This window comes from Danio aesculapii, chromosome 4 (assembly GCF_903798145.1).
Source record: "Danio aesculapii chromosome 4, fDanAes4.1, whole genome shotgun sequence".
In the NCBI taxonomy this organism is placed as follows: Eukaryota; Metazoa; Chordata; class Actinopteri; order Cypriniformes; family Danionidae; genus Danio; species Danio aesculapii.
In genome coordinates, this window is record NC_079438.1 from 16,987,997 (window position 1) to 17,009,140 (window position 21,144).

The following is a 21,144-nucleotide window of genomic DNA, read 5'->3' on the forward strand; positions in this document are numbered from 1 at the left end:
AAAGGTGACCCGTACCAACCCGAACCGTACCATACACTATTACTTTATTTTCACAACAGTTAAGGGTTACTATTGAAGCTGATAGTGTGTGTGTGTGTGTGTGTGTGTGTGTGTGCGTGTGTGTGTGTGTGTGTGTGTGTGTGTGTGTGTGTTATATACTTTATATCTTGAAAATGCAGATATTTAAATGCTTTTTAAGCTTTTAGAAAACTATATTTTTCTCTGTTTTTTGTAATAAATGTTAAATTTTTCATGAATCCTTCCTGCATTTAAGTGTGTATAAAACACAAACAGATGATTCAGAAAATAGATTAAACCTTTTTATTGTTGTCTGAAAGCCGGGTGGTTCTTTAGTTTAATATATAATATGGTCAGATATTCCTAGCCAAAATAATTCGGAGGGCTGTCACATTTAGGTCAACAAAAATAAAAAAAAAATCACTGTCAGGAAACAGGTAAGAGCATTCAGAGTTTCGACATTGACAGAATCTGATGTTGTCAAGCTTATGTTTCCTCTTTAATATTAAGAGACTCACATTACCTTTAGTAGGTGACCAATATTGTCCCTCATTGACAGTAAAATAAGCATCCTTTCAGCAAAGCCTGATCTTTCTGTGTCAGTCTGATGCAGGATACACTGATCTGAGGCCAGTTTTACTTATTAAAACACTCAGAAAATAAAAGCGCACAAGCACTGAGGTAAAATTAGATGCTCAAGACATCACCCCTATAATAATGACTTGTGTTTAAATGGAGCAGTAACGTCTATGAAGAGTGGTAGTGTAAAAATTGGTGGGAAGTCATTCAATATGAATAATGTAAAGGGAGATGTGCACTTTTTCTGTTTTTAATTTTGATAAATTACTTCATTTTGTAAAAAACCTCTTCAGTTTGGCTGAAAACTAAAAAAAAAAAAAAATCTAACAGCATTTCATTTCATAGCCTACGTCTAGCCAAAACAGATGATTACTAAAGTGAAACTACTCTCATTTAAAAAAAATAATAGGATCAACTCAGATCCTGCTCCACTGACAGAAGCTGCCTTTATTAATTTACAAAGGTTTATAATAAATTCGCAGCAGTAAAAAAACGGCTTTCACCACACATTAGGAGTAGAGACAGTGAATGCTGCAAATCCAGAATGTTTATTGAAGATGGAGGATGACGTGCAGTTCAGAGGAGTATTGCACAAGTTGATTTAAGAAAGCCAGGATTTCAGGAAAAGTGCAGCTTGAGTTTAGGAACTTCTGGTCACTTTCCACCCACTTTGGGAAGCACTGGTCAAGTAAACACTAGAAAGAACATCAAAAGGTGTCCTTCTCTCTCTCAACATCCACATTACTCCTGAGCCGCCACACACTCCAACTCTAGTTGCCTTTCGCAGAAACCTACGCTCTCTCTCACCCAATAGACTATCCACCATTGTTTCAAACTCTATTCCTCCATCTTGCAAACTCTCTGCACTTGATACGAACAGTGCCACTGATACACTCTGCTCCACGCTAGCATCATGTCTAGACAGACTATGTCCTCTTACATCCAGGCCAGCCTGGGCCAGTCCTCCTGCACCCTGGCTCTCTGATGTTCTCCGTGAGCATCGCTCAAAACTTCGGGCTGCTGAGAGAATTTGGCGAAAAACTAAAAATCCTGAACAGCTCATAACATATCAAACTCTTCTGTCTTCTTTCTCGGCTGAGGTTACTTCTGCAAAGCAGACATACTTCCGTCAGGAAGTCAACAGTGCCACCAATCCTCGCTTACTTTTTAAAACATTTTCCTCCCTCCTCTATCCTCCTCCTCCACCCGCATCCTCCACACTCACTACTGATGACTTTGCTACATTCTTTTGGACCAAAACTGCAAAAATCCGTGCTCAATTTGCTGCACCTACAACAAACACGCAAGATACACCACCAACACCACACACACTCACCTCTTTTTCCCAGCTCTCTGAGTCTGAGGTGTCCAATCTTGTGCTATCAAGCCATGCAACCACCTGTCCACTTGATCCCATTCCCTCTCATCTCTTGCAAGCCATTTCTCCTGCAGTCATACCAACACTGACTCACATAATTAACACATCTCTTGACTCTGGTCTATTCCCTACTTTATTTAAGCAGGCTAGGGTAACCCCACTGCTAAAGAAACCCAACCTGGATCAAACGCTACTTGAAAACTACCGACCGGTATCCCTGCTTCCATTCATGGCCAAGATTTTGGAGAAAGTAGTGTTCAATCAAGTCCTGGACTTTCTTACTCAAAACAACCTCATGGACAACAAGCAATCTGGCTTTAAGAAAGGCCACTCAACTGAGACTGCCCTGCTCTCGGTCGTGGAGGATCTCAGACTGGCTAAAGCAGACTCTAAATCATCTGTCCTCATCTTGCTGGATTTATCAGCTGCTTTTGACACTGTAAACCACCAGATCCTGCTATCTACGCTTGAGTCACTGGGCGTCGCAGGCACTGTTATTCAATGGTTCAGTTCTTACCTCTCGGACAGGTCATACAGGGTGTCTTGGAGGGGAGAGGTGTCCAACCTACAGCATCTAAACACTGGGGTACCTCAGGGCTCTGTTCTTGGGCCACTTCTCTTCTCTATCTACACGGCATCTTTCGGAACAGTCATCCAGAAACATGGATTTTCCTACCACTGCTATGCTGATGATACCCAGCTATACCTCTCTTTTCACCCTGATGATCCCTCGGTTCCAGCTCGCATTTCAGCCTGCCTGTCAGACATTTCACACTGGATGAAATATCATCATCTTCAGCTTAACCTCGCGAAAACGGAAATGCTTGAAGTTTCTGCCAACCCGACTCTTCAACATAACTTCTCAATCCAGATGGATGGAGCAACCATTACTGCATCCAAAATGGTAAAAAGCCTTGGAGTAACGATTGATGACCAACTAAACTTCTCTGACCACATTTCTAGAACTGCTCGATCTTGCAGATTCGCACTCTATAACATCAGAAAGGTCCGACCCTTCATATCTGAACATACAGCTAAACTCATTGTTCAAGCTCTTGTTCTCTCCAAACTGGACTATTGCAACTCTCTACTAGCCGGGCTTCCAGCTAATTCTATAAAACCTCTTCAGCTGCTTCAGAACGCAGCAGCACGAGTGGTCTTTGATGAAGCCAAAAGGGCACATGTCACTCCGCTACTCACCCGTTTGCACTGGCCGCCAGTTGCTGCTCGGATCAAATTCAAAGCTCTGATGTTTGCTTACAAAGCGACCTCTGGCTTTGTTCCTTCGTATCTACTCTGACTTCTGCAGATGTATGTGCCCTCCAGAAACTTGCGTTCTGTGAATGAACGTCGCCTCGTTGTTCCATCCCGAAGAGGGAAGAAATCACTTTCCCGAACTCTCACATTCAATCTGCCCAGTTGGTGGAATGAACTCCCTAACTACATCAGAACAGCAAAGTCACTTGCTGTCTTCAAGAAACGACTAAAAACTCAACTATTTAGTCTCCACTTTCCTTTCTAATCTTAACTGCCTCTCTGGCTATACCACTAACTGTTCTCTCTCTCTCTCTCTCTCAAAAAAAATAAAATAAAATAAAAAATTTACTAATGCTTAGCTTCTTAGACTTTACACACCTGAAACTTGTCTATAGCACTTGTTCACTGCTGCTCTTATAGTTGTGTAAATTGCTTCCTTGTCCTCATTTGTAAGTCGCTTTGGATAAAAGCGTCTGCTAAATGACTAAATGTAAATGTAATGTAAATGTAAATGTACAATACCTGCTTAAACGCCTCACACACACATTGCTGACCTGATATTGTACATTTCTTAAGCAGAAATATGTGGAAGAAGTTTCACTGCTGAAATGCTGAACCTGTACAGTGTTAATATGAGAAATAATATCACGGTTAATGTGAGAACTGCCCCAGTGCACTGAAATATTTTAACAGGTTTGGATTCATATCTGGAGACTAGAAGAGGAGTGAAGTAGGCTACAGATTTTCTGTTTTCAAAACAAAATCTTTAAGACTATTACAAAAAAATGGTTAAGAATAAGTAGGTTCAGTGTAATAATGATAACCTGTTTACAATTACTTTACTCAAGGCTAGTTGTAGTCTATGTTGTATAAAACAAATTGCCATTAGAGCTTATGTTTTATAGTTGGCCAAATTGACGAGTTCTTTTACAAATATAATAACAATTAAACAATTGTGATTAATGAAAACTAATTTAAAAAATGCGTACACTTCCCTTAGCTTTATTTCATATTATTAATTCACACAAGTTGTATCTCCTGTATGTTCTACCCCATAACCCTCACAGTAAAGCTTAGTGTGTTTTTAAGCCATTCAGTGTAAAAGCACAAGGCCAGTGAAGCTCCACATACTTGAGTTTGTCCAGTGTGTAGTTTGGATCCTCCAGTTGTTCAGAGAGCAGCTTGACTCCTGAATCTCCTAGATGATTGTAGCTCAGATCCAGCTCTCTCAGGTGTGAGGGGTTTGAAGTCAGAGCTGAAGACAGAAAACCACAGCCTTCCTCTGTCACCATACAGCCAGACAATCTACAAACACAGCAATAGACCACATTACACAGTTGGACAATCACACATCTCTTTGTGTTGTGAAGATGCTGACTGCTGTTTCTGCTCATGTCAACAGCAGTGATGAACACACACATACTAAATAGCTCTCCTTATTGATCAAGCCCTGAGATCTCAAAATTATTCTTAATGGTGTGAGAAAAATGATGCTATATTAACGCAAGTATCCTCAGCTGTACCCCATCTAGACTTCACCCACTCCTGCAGCACGGTGAAGGCTAGATCAGATACAGCTGAGGATACTCGCATCAATATAGCATCATTTTTGTGACACTGCACAACAAATAATATTTGTACATTACCGTGAGGGTTGGGTTTAGGGTTGCTGTATGGTTAGTTGCTAATAAAATACAATTAATGAGTTATTTAATAAATAATATAAATACTTTTCGTTAACTTTCGATCGCAGCTGTATCCCTTATAGCAACAACCGTAGGAGAGATCCGAGCTGCTGGATTTACTACATTTTCTTCTGAAATACATGAAGGTAAACAACTGTTTATCTGAGTGAGGAATAGAGAAAATAATCTAGCAGCATAAACGGTGTGTATTTTACATGAATAAAGCACATTGTCCAGTTATATTGACACATAAGTATTATTGCATGTGTATTTTACAAGCCTTAAATGGTATGTTTTGCTTGTAGTTGTGTGTATTTAAATGTCTGAAAGCTAATTTGATTGAAAGCACAGATAAATTGTGAGCACAGCACACCTCTTTCTGTGCCTCAGAGTGTGCCGTCAGATTTGAGTTTAGCAGTTGATGACGTGCGCTCTGAACATTCTAATCACACCGGTGTGATCACATGCTTCAGGGACCAGCCAAGGCTGATCACACCGGTTTGATTATACATGTGAGAGGGTTAAATATGTTTGTCTATACACATGTTTGTATATATATATATATATATATATATATATATATATATATATATATATATATATATATATATATATATATATATGAATATATAAATGACATTTTACATATATGAATATATTTATTTCTTTTACTGACAATACACCAATACACTGAGTGGGGACAATACACAGAGTCTATATTTGTTAACCAAATATGTAACTTTATTTTTGTGTTCACTGTTGAGTGGAGAATCATTTACCTCAGTGTCTCCAGTTTACAGTTTGGACTCTTCAGTCCATCAGACAGAAGCTTCACTCCTGAATCCTGCAAGTCATTGTTACCCAGCTCCAGCTCTCTCAGGACACAGTTTGAGGATTGTAGAGCTGAAGACAAACTCTCACAAGACTGAACAGTAAGATTACAGCACTGTAGCCTGTGTAGAGGACAAACACAATATTTAGGTGGTCATCTGAGACATTATTGATCAACAATGCTTACTCACAAAAACTATGTGTACACCAGCTTTTACCCTTATGGTCAGATGTACTAACACCAAACTGAACAGTGTGTGTGTTCCTCCACACTAACCTCATGAGTGGTAAATGCAAATTTCTTGTGTTTTTGTGTAATGCACTACTGCATGTGAGAAATATTGCCACTAAGTAGCTGACAAAATATTAGATTATTGTTGTCATTTGTTTGATGGGACTTTTAAAGTTACGCAATATCAATATTGTGCATGTTTAATAACATGATATATAGTTTTAATTAATATCCATCTGTCTTCTTCTTGGATGAAAGCAACAAGACTTTGACTTACAGAGCTCTTTTGGAAGTTTTGATGACTGCTGATAGTCTGATGAGACACTCGTCTGATCTCTGGAATTTCTGAAGCTCAAACTCCTCCAGCTCCTCCTCTGAGGTCAACAACACAAAGACCAGAGCAGACCACTGGGCAGGTGAAAGGCGAGCAGATGACAGACTTCCTCTACTGAGGTGAGACTGAATCTCTTTCAGCAGAGTTTGATCATTCAGTTCATTCAGACAGTAGAACAGATTGATGGATCTCTCTGGAGACAGATTTCCTTCAAGTTTCTTCTTGATGTATGCAATTATTTCCTCTTTGCTCTGGTCTCTGTCATCCTGCTGTGTCAACAGGCCTCGTAAGAGTTGTCGATTGGACTGGAGTGACAGACCGAGAAGGAAGCGAAGGTAAAGGTCCAGATGTCCATTCTCACTTTCTAGAGCCTTGTCCACTGCAGTCTTCAGCAAATCAATCATACATTTAGTTTTGCTTTTCTGTCTAAAAATAGGTAAAGGTTTCTTGTCACTGTCTAGAAACAGATGTTGATAAAGGGCTGCAATGAACTCTTGAATGCTCAAGTGAAGAAAGCAGTACATGGTACCAAGAATGATTCCTGTCTCCTCCTTAAAGATCTGGGTACACATGCCTGAGTACACCGATGCCTTATAGACGTCAATGCCATAGTCTTTCAGATCGCTCTCATAGAAGATCACATTGTTTCTTTCCAGCTGCTGGAAGGCCAGTTTCCCCAGTGAAAGGATGAGGTTTTGATCCCAGGAGACATCTGGTGTGTTTTCTCCATCATACTTTCTTCTGCTCTGCTGGATCTGAAAGCGGAGAAAGTGTGTGTACATCTGTGTCAGAGTCTTGGGAGATTCCTGCAGTGTTTCAGCATTAGCCCTGTGTTTCAGTTCAGTATTTCTGTTCTCCTTTAAAATGTTCTGGAGAACAGTGGCTGAAATCCAGCAGAAGACTGGGATGTGGCACATAATAAAGAGACTCTTTGACTGTTTAATGTGATCAATGATTTCCCTGGCCTGATTCTGATCTGTGAGTCTCTTTCTGAAATACTCCTCCTTTTGGCCATCATTGAATCCTCGTATCTCTGTCAGCCGGTCGATACAGTCAGCAGGAATCTTACTGGCAGCTGCTGGTCTGCTGGTGATCCAGATGAGAGCAGAAGGAAGCAGATTTCCCTTGATGAGGTTCGTCAGGAGAACATCCAGAGAGACTGCTGAAGATACATCATGACACGTCTCATTACCAGCAAAGTTCAGAGGAAGACGACATTCATCCAATCCATCAAGGATAAACAGGACTTTGAATCGTGTGCTTCTTGTAAGGTTCAGTCCTTTAGTCTCTGGGAAAAACTGAGTTATGAGGTCTTTTAAACTTTGTCTTTCTTTCTCCTTTAAGTTCATCTCTCTGAATGGAAGAGGAAATATGAAGCTGATGTCTTGATTTTCTTTCCCTTCAGCCCAATCCAGAACAAACTTTTGCACAGAGACTGATTTCCCGATGCCAGCAACTCCGTTTGTCAGCACAGTTCTGATCTGCTCGTCTTGTTCAGATGCTTCAAACAAATGTTTGCATTCAACCTGTATCTCTAGTGACTGATGACGTCTGGAAGCAGCTTCAATCTGTCTGATCTCATGTTCAGTGTTGACCTGTTCACTCGCACCCTGAGTGATATAGAGATCTGTGTAGATGTTATTTAGAAGTGTGGAGTCTCCTTGCTGAGCAATTCCTTCAAACACACTTTGATATTTCTTCTTCAGGCTACATTTAAGCTGATAAATGAAGAACAGCTCATCTAAACACAGGAGCAAAGAAACAGATAGCATTAGTCTTGACTTATTGGTAAGTGACAGTCTGACAGATGCCCATGAGTAGGGTCAGACATAATTTCCTAGTGGTGTAACAGGTCATAAATCCCACAGTTCGGATCACATAATGATTTTTTAGTCACGGATTGGGCCATTTTTTGGATCAGTCATAAAGGAGAGACAAATGTCATTTGCTTTCCATGTATTACAGAAACAGCACTGCAGGACACTTTTATAAAAATGTATACTTTTGTATAAATAATCAGCAGAATAAACAAACAGTAAAGTATTCAGTGTTGAGAAAAAATAAAAAAGAAAAAAAAATCACTGTTACTCCTACTGTTGCTGTTAACGCTGAATGTAGAAATCATCTGCAGAACCCATATTTACTTTTAGGCTCATCTTCAATAAATGATTGAGTTCTTCACTCATAAAACTTCATGTTTCATTGCTAGATGATCATTGTTGAAGAATTATTCAGTGGTGTATTTGTGACGGCTGGTTGTCGCCTCCTAATGGTTAAATAATGTAATTGCTGCCTACAACTTTCATTTTTAAGCAAATGACTGTGATTGTAATCTGCAACATAAACATCAGTGATTTTATCTGAACTATAAACTGTTCACCCAGTACTTCTGTGTTATTTGACTGTTTGTAACTTCATTTTTGCGTTTTCAGATTTGAATGCAGCGATTTGAGGATTAATAATCATAATCCATAATAATAATCTTGTAATGATTAATCGTGCAGCTTACACTGAATGCATTGATGGAGGCTAAACAAGTAGTGACCTTTAACAAAACCCACCACATCCCCAATAACCCACCACATCTTCTTCCGTCATCATTTTATTTTACAGGAAAGCCTAAATGCTCTCATCCATGTGAATTGAATGACGCGAGAGGCAATCTCTCTGTGATCGTCACAAATTTAATCCGTGGGTCACGTGACTTCCATGATACGAATGGATCACAACCCACGCTTTGGATCAACCGTGATCAGTTACACCCCTAGAATTTTCAGTCATTTTTTGCTATTTCTGTGGAGAATTTTGTAAACAATCTGCAGATAACTGTGGAAAGATTTAGAGAATATCATAACTAAAAACTTAATATACAAAATAAAATTTACAACACAAATCCAATTACACTTACTTAATTGGTAAACAAAGCACAACACTCTTATATAACAGATCTACTAAAGGACAGAAAATATGACTTTACAAACTGCACTGTAAATAAATCATGAACATTTTCATATTAGTCAACAATATTACTGAAATTAAATAACTGAATGAATATAAATGTACACACATTTACACAGTAAATAAATAAACTCAATGATGGGTTAAAACTCTGTAAAAGTCTGCAGATTTTGTGTAGGTCTAGCCATGAGTCTCTTACCCTCAAGAGTATCAGCAGCTTGAACTTGCTTCATCTCTCTCAGGAAGAAGAGTGTGAGATCAAGAGCTGCTTCTGTGATACTGCTTCTGTTCTCATTAAACTCCTTTACAAACTCTTGCTTGTTTTCTTCTTGTAAGATTTTCTTAAATTTCTCCAGTTCATTCTTCAGAAATCTGATCATTTTACTCTCAAGATTCTATGATTGAAGAAAAGAGAAGAATATTTAACCAAAACATTCATTCACACATAGTTGTAGATCCACAACCTACTCCAAATACATTATAATACATGATACTATGAGTCTGTTAAATGCTTGATTCTGATTGGCTGATGAACATTCAAAGGTTATTTTCAGATAAACACACAGCTAAAGTAGATCCAGGCAGGTTTTGAGCACATTACACTAAAGGGGGTCGCACACCAGATGCGCAATGCAGCACACACACGACAGCTGGAAGTATTACACACCAGACGCACACATTCACATGTTATTAAAAATGAAATTTCACAGCTACAAAAGGACAAAAATAAACACAACACAGTCTTTGGATAAGATGTTTAAGAGACTAGTTCTACACATAGGAGCAGAACAAATACCTGACAAATGTCTGAAACACAACATCTGAACGGCTGTGGAAACCAGAGTCTAATAACATCTAAACAAAGACATCTCTGCTAAATTTGGACTGTCAGTGAAAATCTAATAGACGTCTAAGATTAGCCCTAATCTAGACTAGTCATCAAATACACATGAATGAACACATGTCAAAAGTTTTGCTAATTTACTGTCTTTGTTGCTATATTTAGCGGCTTTTCAGACTTTCCCAGTAACAAGATGTCAAAAAAGTGACACATTAAAAAAATAAAAATTTAAAGTCACTGGAGATTTTGGGGACTCTGATGTTTCTGTACCAAGTGTGTCACATGCCTGCGTTTGAGTAAATGTGTCACATGCCTGCGTTTGAGTAAGTGTGTCACATGCCTGCGTTTGAGTAAGTGTGTCACATGCCTGCGTTTGAGTAAATGTGTCACATGCCTGTGTTTGAGTAAGTGTGTCACATGGCTGCGTTTGAGTAAATGTGTCACATGCCTGTGTTTGAGTAAGTGTGTCACATGGCTGCGTTTCAGTAAGTGTGTCACATGCCTGTGTTTGAGTAAGTGTGTCACATGCCTGCGTTTGAGTAAGTGTGTCACATGCCTGCGTTTGAGTAAGTGTGTCAAATGCCTGCATTTGAGTAAGTGTGTCACATGCCTGTGTTTGAGTAAGTGTGTCACATGGCTGCGTTTGAGTAAGCGTGTCACATGCCTGCGTTTGAGTAAGTGTGTCACATGCCTGCGTTTGTGTAAAAGTCCCGGCCATTAGATCGTCCCCTGGGGGCTGGCTGCCTCCTCTTTGTTACTGAAAGAGACTTGAGCCCAAATAAAAAAGTTCTTTACACTTGCAAAAAAATTACTATGGTTCTGGTCACTTAAGGCACTGGTTATGCTGATACAGGTGCAGATCTTCATTTCAGTAAACAGAGTGTTTTTAGCCAGTAATTCAATGCTGTTAAAAATGGGGCGTGTCATCGTGATTGACAGTTTCTCTAAGCAGACCGTCGGAGCTTCGGCAGGAGACTGAAGTATCAATGTTCGATTCCTGTGTTATTTTACCATGATAAAATGAGTTGTTCAGCAGTAAACTATAGTGTGTGACATACAGGATCTGGTGGAACACTGTTATTTGGTAAGGTCAGGGCTTTATCGGGCTTTATTAGTTTGCTGATACACGGCTAACCTAGCCATAGTGGGGAAAATACAGGTGATCACTATCTAGCAATAATTCTCTTTATGGGTCTGAAATAATAATTAGGAACACCAAACTAATGTTAGCCGATCTCCACGTTGATCTCCTGTAAGGTTTTTTGAACTTGATTTACAGGAAGTTTCTGACATTTTGAGTTTCAGCATGTTATTGAGTTCATCTACTGAATTTGCTGTTATGAAATATTAATGTTCCAGAAACTGAATCTTGTATAACAAATAGAGCTGTAAATGTTATAATATTATTTATATACATAATTTATCGTTGGCTATTATTTGAAAACTCCTAATAAACATTCAAATGAAGGTAAATTCCTCTTAGCCAGATATAATGAAGGCATGGAATAAACCAAATGAATGGCTCCATCAGGCAGTCCTTCTGCGCATGCCAGGCTCCAATTTCAGCAGTGTTTTCAGTGTGTGGTTACAAGGTTACAAGATTCAGCTCTCAAAATCTTGTGAACAAATATTTCTGTGTTTCATGGAGATATTTCAGTGATTTTATAACTCAAAATGAGTTTTTCCTACCTGGAAGATTGACTGGAGATTGTCTGTGAAGCTCTTGTGTCTCCCGTGAGTCTCGTCTCCTGAATCTGCTGTCTCATATTCATCACTGTTAACAGATAAAACTACTGTAATTATACATTTAGAAGCAAACACACCTCTCACTACAGCGGAATGAACTGCCAACTATTCCTGCATATGTTTTACAGAGCAGCTGCCCTTCTAGCTGCAACCCAGTACTGGGAAACACCCCCCCCCACACACACACACACACACTATGGCCATTTTAGTTTATTCATTTCCACTATAGCGCATGTTTTGGACTAATATGTTCAAAACAGTCCATGTGTGAGCAATAATGTAAAAAAACAATACCTTTCGGCAGATGATGAGGTTTCCTCACTGAAGTATGGTGGACGATCTTTAGACCGGTCACTCTTCAGAGACACAGAGCTGGACACACATGATCCTGATCTCACACTGAACACACAAACACACCAGAGAAAAAAAAAAAGTTTCACCACCTGCTGCAGTCTCTCTTATGAACACTAGAGGGCACAGGGTTTTGTTTCCCCATCAGCCCCTGTGCTCCTGATTGTCTCTTTGAAGCAAAATTAGCTCATAGAGAATTATGAATGATTAATTACTCATGATTTCCTATGAGCTTAATTAGCTAAAGCTTACTTAGCTAATAATACTTCTTAACTTGTATTGCCTCTTCCTATACCAACTGAATGTGTGTTAGATTAGTTTAAGTGTTCAGTGGAGTTAATGAAGCATTACTTGTATCAGTCTTCAAATTGTTCATTATTTGCTCATAAATGAAGTCCCTAATCTTTCCGAATACTCTATATTGTCACGCCTGGGCTCTCTCAGGAAGGCAAAGATTAACAGGAGTTATCAAACATGTAGATTTATTGATAAACACTCACATGGAAGACCCTGTCTCTGAATTAAACTAGATTAAAATGGCTCATTTGAATTCTGCCGAAGGCAATCAGAATATGTGTGCTACCCAAATAATAAGTCTTTAAGAAAAGGTTTGTCAAGCCAGGTGGCGCATTAGACCAGGGGCTCATCTCCTGTTTCCAAAATGCATCACAAACTGCTTGAGAAACGGTTCTACTATGATCATTGGTGATGAAAATAAATGATGTTCAATAAGATGTGCTTGTGTTTAATCACTGTTTATTCAGTTAAACAGAAATGTTGAACTGTAGGCCAACATAAACTCCAAACAGAGATTATTGATGACCTTAATCTGACCAAAGTCATAACTGAACTAAACAGAAATGGAATTAAGACATGTGGAGTATGCAGATATTAGTGGCATTACTGAAGTAAACATCACCATCAAACTATTATCGTCATGCAGGACCTTTTCAACCTATTTTACACCAAGATCCACACACACGGCTGTCAGTAAAGGACCACACGCACACACACGCGCACACACGCACACACACACACACACACAGCGAAATGCAGAAGTTTTTTTAAACTCCATAACACTCTCACCAGTCCTTACTCCTTATTTAAATCTAATATCCCAGTTTGTCACGGGGGCATGAATGAAATGTTCATGAGTGAAAGTGAAACTGCCGAACTGCAGTTAAAGTCAGCCAAAACTACAGGAAACTCTTACATTACAGCACTTGACGTAAACACCTTCATTATGTTATTGTCTACTAAGGCAGATAACTAGACTACAGATCTCCATGTAAGCGTAGTCAGTAGTGTCTTCGAAGTAAGTGAAAGATCCAGAAGGGCATCCTGCTGATTTGATTAAAAAGGGCACTGTTTTTGTCAGACGGCTCACCGGTCAGGTATACATCTGCGCTAAAATATCAAGGTGAAAGTCATCATAGCTTACGTAGATTAACCCAGCTCCCAACCTAACTTTGAGAATAGATTAACAATATTTTTTTTAATCATGCGATAAGTGTCTCACGTTAACACCGATAATGTCTCACCACTAATAAATAAATATATATATATATATATATATATATATATATATATATATATATATATATATATATCTGTCTGGTTCTTAAATATGATTGGCTAATAGACGTGCAATATTCTGCAATATCAGGACTCATACAGCCTCTTTACCCTTGTGTATTACTCTGCCCACATAGAGTGACAGCAGATCATTAAACTCACTACAGTTTGACAAATATTGCAGCTGTTGGACATCATGTACCTCAGAGGCTTATTAGGTGAGAATGTAGTTTAGATTGCAGCTATGCAGTTTATTTCTAAGGATAGTGCCTATTTTAAATATTTATCATTTCAGAGAGACAGCACGTCAGCATCCATCAGCCTGTACTGAACAGAGCAAAGATGGTTGACGTTGTCCATCCACAAGATGGTGGCAGAGACCTCATAATAAGCCCTTAGAGGAGATCAAATGATTATAAAATTGGTGAGTGACTCTAATGCTGAGTTCAGACTGCAGGATTTTCAAATAGTCATGTCACGGATGTTTTCACACTGCATGACTATCTGGGCTAGCGTTTTGTCGCTGCTTTGTTTGCAAGATGATCGGCGACAAGGGCTTTCACATTGCATGACTTTACAATAGGAAGAATCTCTGACAACTTCGTCCAAACTACGTCTCACAGCCAAAAACAAAGAATATCTTGTGTTATTACTACATAGTGAGAAAGAAGCCTTTAATGGGGTAGAAAATCTACATATCTGCTCTCCTGGCCTTTGAAGGGAATTAGCAATTTCTCTTCAACTTTTTCTTTTTTGACCCGGATCTGATGTTTCTCAAATGACACGTCAAACAAACACGGGTTCTCCTGCCAGATTTACAATAGTTTTTCCTCCATTTCCTGGGTCAAAATAAACTGAAAAAAGCGACTTTAACTTCTCCCCCAACCTTCTGCTGGCCTGCAGATACCCGTACTAGTGAATGCTGCTTTTTTATTGGCTGTAGGGGATCGCTGATGTTATTTTCAGTCAGAACACATTTCACACGGCATGATATGAATCACCAACAGCTCCAGATATTTAGCAAGCCAAATATCTCACAGGTGTCTGCGACTCATCGGCGATTCTCTCATATCACGTCTTTGATAGTTGATAGTACACATTGTGTGATTGTCACTCACATGAACGAGCACCGATATATATATATATATATATATATATATATATATATATATATATATATATATATATATATATATATATATACTCAGAGTTGCTTTTTGGTTGGCCATATGCTTTCAATGAGTCTCCTGTTTTCATCACTGCAGACTAGATCAGTAATCAGAATGAAAGAAGAAATGCCTGCAGGTGTTTAGTGTTTTTCCTCATCACAAACACAACAGTAATCTGGTAGTGATTGAGCTGCTTTGGCTTGTTCAGGGATAATTATTATGATCTCCCGACAACAGATAAATACTGAGAAATCTCTGTAGACTGATGGCATTTCATGCGGTTCAGCCTTATAATCTTAGATGTGAGCAAAATCAGCTGATTTGTCATCACTTTAGACATTGCGCTAGAGAATCATTCAAATACTAAAATACTATAAAAGTGACATTAGTGAAGTAGAAACGGTTTCTGCTGTTCTGACGTCAGCTGCAGAAGAAAGTAGTTCCTCATACAAAAGGGTTTTTAGACTCTACGTGTTTGATTTTCTTTTTTATATATACACATGATTATGCTGTTGCACTGTTGTATAAACGGAGCATCACATGAGTAGCAGTGCCATATGGCTGCATATTACCATGATAGCACCACGCAGTTGCTTCAGATTTGTCGGCTGCACATCCATGATGCCAATCTCCTATTTCACCACATCCCAGAGGTGCTCTATTGGATTGAGTTCTGGTGACTGTGGAGGCCATTTGAGTACAGTGAACTCATTGTCAAGTTCAAGAAACCAGTTTGAGATGATTGGCGATTTATGACATGGTGTGTTATCCTGCTAGAAGTAGCCATCAGAAGATGGAGACACTGTGGTCATAAAGGGATGGACATGGTCAGCAACAATACTCAGGTAGGCTGTGGCGTTGACACAATGCTCAATTGGTACTAATGGACCCAAAGTGTGCCAAGAAAATATCCCCCACACCATTACACCACCTCCACCAGCCTGAACCGCTGATACAAGGCAGGATGTATCCATGCTTTCATGTTGTTGGGGCCAAATTCTGAGTTGACCATCCAAATGTGGCAGCAGAAATGGAGACTCATCAGACCAGGCAACATTTCTCCAATCTTCTATTGTCCAGTTTTGGTGAGCCTGTGTGAATTCTAGCCTCAGTTTCCTGTTCTTAGATGACAGGAGTGGCACCAGGTGTGGTCTTCTGCTGCCGTAGCCCATGCGTCTCAAGGTTGGATGTGTTGTGTGTTCAGAGATGCTCTTCTGCAGACCTCGGTTATAACGAGTGCTTATTTGAGTTACTGTTGCCTTTCTATCAGCTGAAACCAGTCTGGCCATTCTCCTTTTGACCTCTGGCATCAACAAGGCATTTGCACCCACAGAACTGCCGCTCACCGGATATTTCTTCTTTGTCGGACCACTCTCTGTAAACCCTAGATTAGATTGTCTGCATATGGTTGTTTCATAAATCAAGATGTTTCGTAAACCTTGTCATAAGTTGATTATTGTGTTCGGACCTGCGCTTGCTTCTTTATTGGATTAACAAATTAGGCTCAATGTGTTTGCATCTCTGTCTCTCGGTTCTGTGGATTATATTTTTGTTGTTTGTCTGATCTTCATCTTATAGTTTGGATTTTTATATAATAGAGGTTGCAGATGGATCTTCTGTCTCTTTATTTTAAACTGGCCATGACAAAGAGGACATTTTACTACCTGAGTTTTTGTAGAAAAAGCTGTGATGTGTATATACGGAACAATATCGCCCTCTTGTGACTTTACTAAGTATTACAGTCAAGACGCACCTTCCCCTTTTAATGATCCATTTAATAGTTAAAGGGGAAGCAGTTCAGAGCACGGACAGACTTCGCTAGCATCACGTTGTTATTGCCGAGTGCGTTCAAATACAAGTGAGTGCCCATTTAAAGTGTTATTTGAAGTGTTATTCATCATTTATATAGCAAAATGTTTAGCTGTCTATGCCTTCGTTCAGTATAATCACTGATTACTGATTATAATCATAGAAGTGCGTCGCGGGCGTCGAGTGTTGCATCATCCATAGGCTCGCTAATGAATACTTATGTGAGATGAGTAAAAGGGAATATTTGGGTTTAATATTGTTAACTGTTTGTCACTGGCGTATTTACATACTGTTACTTTATGGTTTAAGTGATATTGAAGGTGAGAGTTAAACCAGAATGACTGATTCTCTCAAGTTTACATGTTAGTGTATATAATGCCAATTCACAAGTGTTATTCAATGTCATACATGACTGAATATATCAGTATGTTGTTATTATGCTGCCTTATATTATAATATCTGACTAACAGATATCTATGTGTAGCATATTGTCATTATATTATTGTTTCTGTTCAGCACTAATAGATATTTGTTATTTCTGTTCATTTAGAACCACTCATATTAAGCTACACTTCAAAGCATTGTGCTGCTCTGCTGTACTTCCAAATCCAAGGACTGTAAACTCTCAACCAGTATCTGTTTATTAAAGTGTTCTTCGTCTCTGACCGGACGACTTATGTCTGCTCAATTTCCACCAGCACCCACACTAGCCTACCTTACAGTTTTTCCAAATGCATTATTTAAAGTTGCAGTAAACAATAAGGAAATGTTTTATCTGTCCTTATCAGGACTATGGATGAATGCAGAATAATTCAAGTCAGAAAAATATATAACACCATTCTAGTGTTTCTTACATACTGTGCCTTTAAAGTGTTGTGCAAATATAATAAAAATCTCCTGATGAATACTGAAACAGTCCATGTGTGAGCAATAATGTAAAACACTAAATACCTGATGGCAGACGATGGTGTTTTTTCTCTGAAGGTTGGTGGATGATCTTTAGACCGGTCACTCTTCAGAGACACACATGATCCTGATCTCACGCTGAAGACACAAACACACCAGAGGAATAAACTGCAGGACAAACTTCAGTCTCCTTTAGGAGTTTTATTAGTTTGTGTAGTTTAATTCAGCACAAACTAATTGTTGGCTGAAGGTCTGTCTGATCAGGTCTGTTACACAGGAATCATGGGTAAATACGACACATACTGAGCTCTGGTAAAGATGACGCCAGATCAAGCTGTCTGTAATCTAGACTGATCTAAACACATTTCCTGAAGCTGTAAACTGAAGCTTTGTCCATCATTTGATGAGGCAGTAGCAACACAAATAAGTGCATTGTTGTTGGTCTTTGTTCTTCAGAGAAAGTGTTGAAATAATGGTGTAAAAACAGAGTCAATACCTGTGTTTCAAGTCCTTTACTCGCTCCTCTGCCATACTGCAGCTAAAACACCAATGCAGACATAAGCAGAGCTTTGAGGAAACAATCAGCCGCTGACCATCACCTGGAGATGACAATATACTGAGATTAAGAACATCACACTTAATAGCAATCAATGCTGACTTCACACACAAGAGCTTAATGAAACAGACCACATGATGAGGGAGACCACAAACTGACTTTCAGTCATTTCACAGCAGAGATAATATAATGATTATATAATGATTATATAATAAGATATATATAATGATTAACATTAATGCAGTTGGCTTTACACCTGATCTGACACCTCAGATATTTCAGATTTGATCATTTGATATGTATGTGTCTGTCACGATAACTTCTGCTTTAGATCAGTGGTTCTCAAACTGGGGGTCGCGACCCCTGCAGGGGTCACAGCGCAGAATAATTTCAAGGGGTCGCGAGAGTGATTTAAAAACTGTGTAATTTTCAGTGATTATAATAAATATTTTTAGTATTACAAGTGAAATCTATTATTTTCAGATTTGTAAAAAGATATTACTGATTCATAAAGTATTTAGGACACATTCAGGCAGAATGCATCTTTGTACTTGGAACACAGCGCTCAGGAACAGTTTAAAACTGTTGTCATGTCAACTTGCCACAGTAAACAAAGCCTTCAACGCTTGCCCCGCCTTCGCACTCTTCTTAGTAGCCCACTGCTCTAAGAACTGAACACGAATGATTGGTTAAAATCAGCTGTCAATCACTCAGTCAACGCCTCCTGTCTTCACATGACAGGAGCTACAACCGCGAAAATGTAAAGCGCTGAAGACGAGAGAATGAAAACAACACTGACAGATTTAGTTTTAGAAACACCTAAACTACAAATAATAGCACATCTGATTACTGATCATGAGGTGAATGTTAATCCACCAGCTGTACTTATTGAAGAGTGGATAAGACTTCCATTGGCTTCAAGTCTGCTATGAAAATAACTAGCATTCACTGTAAAGTCTGTGGGACGGAATTTTCAGGTAACTGTTTGCCACATCTACACATTTTAAGCACGAAAGGTTGTTTAATCCCTCATTTAATCGCCAGATGCTGTCAGCCGTACAAGTGGCAGCTATATGTAGAAGTTAACACCACACACACCATAGCAAAAGGGCTTGCACTAACTAAGATTAAACTAATATTGCAGCTCATCAAAAGAGCGGTATTGCTATTAAAATGACGTATGCAAATAATAAGGTATATGACAAAAGCATCTGTGCAATATCACCAGGCGTGAGAACACGGCACAGTTATCGTTAAGAGATTCATTAATGAATTCATGTCAAGCAGTGTGTGCAGGGCCGGTGAGCGGTCCGTCTGTGTATCTTTTGGTCACTCAAATATGTTATAAAAATGTGTTTTCTTGTGATAACAGGATTTCATTGAGACATATTTTCCTCACGCATGCATATATATATTTTTTGCTTGTTAGTTTTGATTAACGTTGATTTCAAATGCAATAAATCTGTTTATAAAACTTGTAGTAACAGTGCGATAATTGGTGGGAGCCACTAAATTTTGGCTGGTGCACCTACATTTTTGAAGTTAGAAGCATCAGTGTTACCAAGCAAAAATGTTAATTTCGAGCCCTGTAATGTATAGTAAATATAGTTAAAATATTGTGATCAGCTTAAAAAAAAGCTATTTTTATTGTTTGTTAATGCTTTGGTAGTGGGGGGTCGCGAGTTCTTGACGATCTTACAATGGAGGTTGCTGGTTTAAAAGTTTGAGAACCACTGCTTTAGACAACTTTTAACTTATTATTTTAATTATTTATTAGCTTAGTTAGTAGTTAGTTACTTTACCGTTACCAGTTAAATGCAGTTTAAGGATCATCCGCATTCTTCTGTTTACTGAAGCTCTGCTTTCACTTTCGATTTCCTGACTCTGTTAAAAAGTTTATTTTGTTCTGAATGATGTGAAATTATCGAGTCAACCTGATATAGAAGAGCACAAACACGTTTAAGGGATAAAAATAACCCATTATATTGTTCAAATGAACGTGTTTGGACCGTGTTTAATTGCCGTTTGAGGCTTTGAGCTTAAGGAGCAGACAGTCCATAAATCACGCTTATACACATATAAAACCCTTCATCATCTCACAAATAAGCATAATGTAGAAGTATTAATCTTACATGCAGAAGTACAGACTCTCTTGTGCAGCAGGAACACGAGTTGACCTCGTTTGACGCTTTCGTTTTGTCAACTTCCTCTTCAGCATTTTGGCGGTTGTCAAACTTATTTGTTGTTGCTTTACCGCCTTCTGCTGGGCTAAGTGCAGAACAGGAGTCTGACTTGGAGGGAAACGAGAAAAACAAATCACATCATACAACCAAGGGAAAACTGTGTTTAAACATAAAATTAAATTGTAAATTCGTTCTAACAGCCCAGTTTCTTTCAGACATGAATTATTAAAGCCTCCATATGTTGACCCTAGTATATTTTCCAGAGTAAATGTAAGATTATGTCTAATAATGCTTCTCTTAATATCTTTCTTTCATATTAATAATCTTGACATTCTGTTATTCTGGGTTAAAATGTGTGCTTATCTATTTAAACAGTGTTTTGTTTAGTCCTGTATGTGCTATTCTGAGACGGTGACCATTTCCTCCATACGATTATTCCCCCTTTCTCTTCCTCTACAGATTTACCTTTGGATTTGATGAAAATGTCTTCCTGAGTCATTTATATCCCAGTATTCCTGCCTTAAACTCTTTGTCTGTATCTTTATTATAGTTTTGACTTCAGCTTTACTTAATATACCCTGAAGGTCTGTTTGTAAATGTGAGTGTGTGTGGGTGTTTCCCAGTACTGCGTTGCCGCCACTCTACTTCTCTCTTGCATGTTTCCTCCATCAAATCTAACATGTTCTCTCTAACTCTACAGTCTTCACATTAATCATGTTCCTGAACTCCATTAATG

At 38.7% G+C, this 21,144-nt stretch overlaps 1 protein-coding gene and 1 pseudogene across 1 annotated transcript; one reads left to right on the forward strand and one right to left on the reverse strand.

Moving 5' to 3' along the window:
* The window catches only part of LOC130222235 (oocyte zinc finger protein XlCOF6-like), a 134,838-nt pseudogene that overhangs the window by 50,097 nt on the left and 63,597 nt on the right, over positions 1-21,144 (forward strand).
* On the reverse strand, positions 6,254-20,403 carry LOC130222056 (NLR family CARD domain-containing protein 3-like). The gene is made up of 7 exons (XM_056454682.1): positions 20,358-20,403; positions 18,166-18,268; positions 17,715-17,807; positions 12,154-12,258; positions 11,803-11,887; positions 9,472-9,667; positions 6,254-8,055 (listed from the first exon to the last, which is right to left on the reverse strand). Exons 2-7 carry the CDS (start codon positions 18,198-18,200, stop codon positions 6,254-6,256), a joined length of 2,316 nt encoding a protein of 771 aa, XP_056310657.1. The 5' UTR covers positions 18,201-18,268; positions 20,358-20,403.